General features: G+C 37.1%; 1 protein-coding gene across 1 annotated transcript; it reads left to right on the plus strand.

Annotated features, from left to right (window-relative positions):
• Positions 1 to 1,125: 1,125 nt before the first annotated feature.
• LOC110864905 lies at positions 1,126 to 4,604 on the plus strand. The gene is made up of 6 exons (XM_022114071.2): positions 1,126 to 1,762; positions 2,465 to 2,563; positions 2,858 to 3,035; positions 3,351 to 3,448; positions 3,815 to 3,876; positions 4,129 to 4,604. Exons 1-6 carry the CDS (start codon positions 1,289 to 1,291, stop codon positions 4,328 to 4,330), a joined length of 1,113 nt encoding a protein of 370 aa, XP_021969763.1. The 5' UTR covers positions 1,126 to 1,288; the 3' UTR covers positions 4,331 to 4,604.
• Positions 4,605 to 6,000: the final 1,396 nt, after the last annotated feature.

The raw sequence follows: 6,000 nt of genomic DNA on the forward strand, positions 1-6,000 counted from the left end.
TGGTAGGTGCATATTGTCACTTTTAGACTTTTTTTTATTTTATGTGCCCTTCTACTTGCAAAATATCACACGATGCCACCTTTTGTCAAATGGATGTTAGTATAACCATTTGACTAAAGGGGCAATATTGTAATCTCACCATTTTTTTCACAACTCTTATTTATTAAAGGGGAAATGGACTGTATCACCCTCAACTATGCAAAATTGGCCGATATCACGCCCAACTTTCAAGTTGGCTCCCACCACTCCCTACTGGACAAGTTGGTGTCACTATCACCCCTTCGTTAAAAAAACACTAACTGAGTTAGTATTTGAAGCCTATGTGGCATTTAAATGAACGGTTCACTCCAATTTTTAGCCTTAATTGCAAGTTCCAACACATCTTTATCATCACGAAACAGTTTAAAATCACCATTATCCGCATCCATCCCATACATATAAAATCCCTATTTTCATACTCGTTGGTTTCCATTACATAATCAACTAGCTCAAAGTATGCGATATGATCAAAATCCATTTGGATTAACTTAGAATTACCATCAATATACTGAGGTAGATCAAAAGAGAAATCAAGACAACCACCGTACCAAAGCATAACATCTATACGCTCCATAACTTAAATCAGTGTGTAAAATCACAATGCAATCAACCCTAACATAAACCTTACCTCTTGAGAGTCTGAATGTTGCCTGCAATCGTCGATGATCAAGGAACTAGGGTTTGATCGCCAACATCGAAGTGAACTGGTGAACTGGGTAAGTTGGAAATGCAACTGATTAGAGAGGGAAAGGGGGTATTTATTGAGGTTCTGTCCACGTGTGCTTCCAAGTCATCATTTAAATGCCACATAGGCTTCAAATACTAACTCAGTTAGTGTTTTTTTAACGAAGGGGTGACAGTGACACCAACTTGTCCAGTAGGGAGTGGTGGGAGCCAACTTGAAAGTTGGGCGTGATATCGGCCAATTTTGCATAGTTGAGGGTGATACAGTCCATTTCCCCTTTATTAAAACCCCACCATCTTCTACCCTGCTTCATTCTACCATCATCACCAGAGCCGGCCGGCCCAGAGCAGGGTGGCCCAAATCGAAATAGGGCCTGAATTTTTTTACACGGTCCATAGCCCAAAACGCAGTGCTTGTAACTCCCTCCCAGTCCCAGGACGTTGTTCTAACCGCCGAGCGAGCAGTAGCCAACCGTCGCTACCGGCGGAAATATCCCCAGACTCTCGCAGCAAGATACTCAATCTCACCTTTCCATAATAATCAAAACCCCCTGAAGAAGCTACAATGTCCACTACTTGTGGATATTCAGTCTTAACACCACATCCACCATCATCAAAATCAAAAATCACTAAATTCACTACCAACTTCTTCTTATTCCCCCAATTTCATATAACAACCTTCAACATTCCATTATCATCAACTCCCTCTCGTCGTCGTCGTCTTCAATTACTTTCCTCCACCGTTGCATCTGCAGTAAACAACAATACAAACCCTAACGAATCAGAGAAGAAGAAGAAGAAGGTGGAAGATGAGGTTGAAGAAGTGGAAGAGGATTTGCCATGGATACAGGAGAAAGCTCTGGATATTGTTGAATTTAGTGGCTCAGTAACACAAACACTTCCTGGTCCACGAGTTGGACGATCTTCCTTGCCGTGGATTCTAGCCCTTCCTTTGGCTTATGTTGGAATCTCCTTTGTTATTGCAGTTGTTAAGACCCTTCGGAAGTTTTCTTCGCCTAAACATGCTCGCCGGAGGCTGGTGAGTGGCTAGTCGCTTGATTTTTGTTTCTCTTAGGGTTATGGTTTTTGTTTTGATTGTTTGAACTGTAGAGGTTTGTTTCTTATTTGCTATATGTAAATTGATATTACATTTAGTTGAAGTTACTAAATGTCTTGCCACACTCCATATAGAGATCCTCTTTACTCAAGGCACAACAAATAAGCTAACAATACTATTTCGAGAATTGGAGACTTTCTCATCTTTGCAAATGGCTTAATCATACTTCATAGTTACATGTTAATGGAACCGGCATCTGAAGAAGAGAAGGAAATGAGACTCAAGCTCGGACTCACAAAACACGCATGATGTAGTGATGTATAAGTCACTTGCTGCTAGTAACGTTAACGTATCGGCAAAGTAACGAATCATTATTGAATCTTTCTTGGTTAAGATACTCTATTCATAAGTTGACATAAGGGCAACATTGAACATTCTATTTTGTAATGATCGTTAATGGGCAAATCGGTTAATAGGCATAAGAATCCTTTTAAAAAATGGAAAGTGTTGCATTTTTTTAGTGTAAGGCGTATCGGCAAACCTTAGAAAGTAAGAATGCGATGAAGATATAAGTAACACAGCCAAAATTTGTTTTGTTTTTCTGTTCTTTAGTTTAATTGACCAGAAACTTCCTAAACATCATCTGTGCATGATTAAACAACTGACTAATGATGTATATTTCAGGTGAGTAAAAATGCAGAGCTGTGCAGATCAATAGACGAGTTACTTGATAAAGAGAACAATGGAGTACGGCACGAAGTTTTAAAGGAATTGATGCAGAAGGTCATATACATTAAACTTTTCTACTGATAACAAGGAAAGCTTTCGTATAATGATTTTTGTCTTCGTTATGTGTGTTACGTCCGCATACAAAACTGGAAAGACCCTGTTACATGTTTTATCATCAAGGATGGTGACTGAGTCGTAGTGTAAACTGCATATAGAATTAACTAGAGAAGATCGTTTTTATAACTTTTAAAGTAATAATTTATCGTTCTTGTGTGTTTGTCTAGTTTCTTTACTATCGACTTCAGTAAAGAGAATGGGTTTTTGATACTTTTGTAATTCTCTATGCAGACAGGCTTCAGCATGGTGGATATTTTGCGTAAATATATCCGATATTCCTTGAATGAAAAACCGTTCGACCCGAAACTTGTTGCAGAATTAATTCAACTCAGGAAAGCAACAATGTTGGATGATTCTCAAGTTGCTGAAATTCTAAATGAAATTTCAAGGCGCATTGTTAAGGATTTTGGTACAAAATCTGCTTATATCTTATGCAAACATGATAAACATAAGTCAAAAGCATGTGAATTTTCAAGGATTCTGTTTTTTTTCCATGTCTTATAGAATCTATCAAATGAGCTAAATAAGAAATTTTAGCTGAAAGGGGTCAAAAGTCACACGAAGTCCAATTTTAAGGCAACATATAACCTCCTAATTATTTAAATTCAGAGATTTAGATTATCATAGTAATGATATTCTTTTCATCATAATGATTAACATGTTAATATTTAAGAGATTTAACTACCACACATTAGTTTCTCATTATGATTCTTCCATGTTGCAGGTCCAGTTGTCATGAACACATCGGGATATTCTGAAAAGGGTTTGAGGAGAAAGCTTGCTGTCCAAGCTCTTTTCGGAAAGATCTTATATCTTTCAGAGGTACAACTATTAAAATGACCTTTCTTGAGCATATCTTAAATAAATTTTCATTCTACAGGTTGAAGAAGTTCTTCAACTTGTTCATATAGCGCACATTTCCTTATACATATTTATATTATATTTTTCCAATCATACCAAGTTACCAATTACATCCTCTTCTCTCAAGTGTCAACTCCAATTATGTAGGTTAATGTAATTGAAAAAGGACGGAAATAATATTATTGATTGATATTTTTGAGGGATATATGTATGAGCAATCGGACCATACCTTTCCTGCATCAACCAAAACATGATATATTTTGTGTGTTTATTTTATTTTTAATATACACTTTTGTTGATTGTATTCACTTCACATTGTGTTACCAGCTGCCAGAGTTTTGTGCAAGAGACAGCTCCTTGATAGTGAAAGAAATATTCGGTGTTGCAGAGTAAGCATCGTTCTTTCTAGAGTAAATAATTATACTTTCTTTGATAAAGCGACAAGTTTTTTATACGTTTAAACACATATCGGATGACTTTTACCTGTTCCACTAATACTGAATCCTTTTGTTTAATCCATCTGACCCATTAATTATAAAAACACAACCCAAAACGACCCATTTGACCCAAACCAGCTGCCTCGGTGATTGCAGAGCTAACAAGTGCTGCGACATTTTTTAACTGCCTTTGTAATTTGACAGTGAGGATGCTGAAAGGCTTCGGTTGCATACAGTTGCAGAAGCCGGTGATATGGATTCCCTAGAAAAGATGGTCGGCGGTGATATGGATTCACTAGAAAAGATGGTCGGCGGTGATGTGGATTCACTAGAAAAGATGGTCGTTGGTGTAGATTTAGATCCAGATCGAGATTCAGATTCAGAGGATTCAGGTGATGGCTCTTAATTAGGGACTCCATAGGTTTTGGTCCTCCAGGCTTTTGTAAGACTACTGAGAGATGTAACCCTTAAAGCTATCATCATTTTTTTGAAGATTTATAATTAAGTTCTAGGTTATAATACGGGTCCATATATAATTATAATATATTTGTATTGTAAATTAAAAGTTAGTGTTTATTTGGTATGTGGTAATGGAATGGACGAGATAATGAAATCGATCATTACCATTCCGTTGTCTTGTTTGGTTATCATGTAGAAATGAAATGAATCATTACTTTGTGTCGTTTGGTTGGCAAAAAAAAAGGACGAATGAATAAAATTAGTGCTGAGTGGCGGTGGTGGTGAGTTGCGAAAGTGGGTGGTAGTGGCGGGAGTGGGGGTGGGGCAGGTGGCGAGCGGTGGTGGTGAGTTGCGGAAGTGGGTGGCGGGGATGGCGGTGGTGGGGATGGCGGGTGGCAAGGGGTGGTGGTGATGCAATTTTACTACTATAATGTTATAGATAAGATATAATGTCATCTTAGGTTGCTTTCTATTCTATGGTATTAACCATAATAAGTGTTCCTAAAGGCTTTGTTTTTGCCAATGACCACCAACCTCGTTTGTGTCAAACGTAAACTATTTCGTCGTCATACTTTCTTATTTTGGAATTCAACTTTCAACTCTTTTTTCTTTTTATCATTGTAACATCTAATGGCTTATTTTTTGTCGATATGGTATCCTTGGTTGTTTCGAGGCATTTATGGGTGTTTCATTTGTGTTAAGCATGGGTAGGGCGGATTATGGGAGTAGGAATTTTACTCTAGATCGGATCCTCAATTAAGCCGGTCGGTTTGTGTGGGTCTATTGCATCAGCTCGTTTAATGTTTTAACAATTCGATTTTGATGACTTGAAATGATATTATTATTATTATTTAATTTTTTAGAACTATCAGTTTAATTTAAAATATTTAAATTGATGGTTCATGATTATAATACATATGCATATCAAGAATGAGAAATAAATATAAGAACAAGAAAATTAGAGGGCCGGTTCGGTTTACTTTGCCAGTTCTAAGTTTCAAACTGAAAACGAACCTTAAACTAACAAACTGTTAAAATTAAATTATTTGGATCTCAAACTTACATTCTTGTTTTCACTTAGTTTCTTTGTCTTCGGTTTATAAAGACAAAGTAGATGAAATTTATTTATATATTCAACTTATTACTAAACCAACAAATAAATTAAATTTCAAGTCAAGCAAAGATGTGATGTGGTTCCAGTCGGTACAACCGAATGGCCAGAAAATAGATAGAAAACTAGAAAGAATTTTAGAGAGATATTTAGACTAATTTTCATTCATATCTTGACTCAAATAATAGGTGCCATTTTATAGGCTTACAAAAGCATCAGAAAAAGAATATGCTAACAAACTAAACCCACTAACTAACAAACCTAATGTTACGGACTAAATAACTAAATATGCAAAACATGAAAGAAATGGATATGAACGTGTGCATGTATTCTGTCATGGAAATGTGGCACACATCAATCTCTCCCGCTCGAACAATCCTTGTCCTCAAGGATATGCAATCGAAAGATGCTCAACCACGGCGGCCGCCAGTCGGTCCTGGTAGTGGCATTCGGAACCGTCTTATTGGGTTGCCACGGAGGGCGCCACTCGCGTTTTTCGGCCTCCC

Source organism: Helianthus annuus, chromosome 6, assembly GCF_002127325.2.
Source record: "Helianthus annuus cultivar XRQ/B chromosome 6, HanXRQr2.0-SUNRISE, whole genome shotgun sequence".
Lineage (NCBI taxonomy): Eukaryota > Viridiplantae > Streptophyta > Magnoliopsida > Asterales > Asteraceae > Helianthus > Helianthus annuus.

Coding starts and splice junctions, on each gene's coding strand:
- LOC110864905 (XM_022114071.2), top strand. CDS start 1,289: ATGTCCACTACTTGTGGATATTCAGTCTTAACACCACATCCACCATCA. Junction 3,036..3,350: donor GCGCATTGTTAAGGATTTTG/GTACAAAATCTG, acceptor TCCATGTTGCAG/GTCCAGTTGTCATGAACACA. Junction 3,449..3,814: donor AGATCTTATATCTTTCAGAG/GTACAACTATTA, acceptor TTGTGTTACCAG/CTGCCAGAGTTTTGTGCAAG.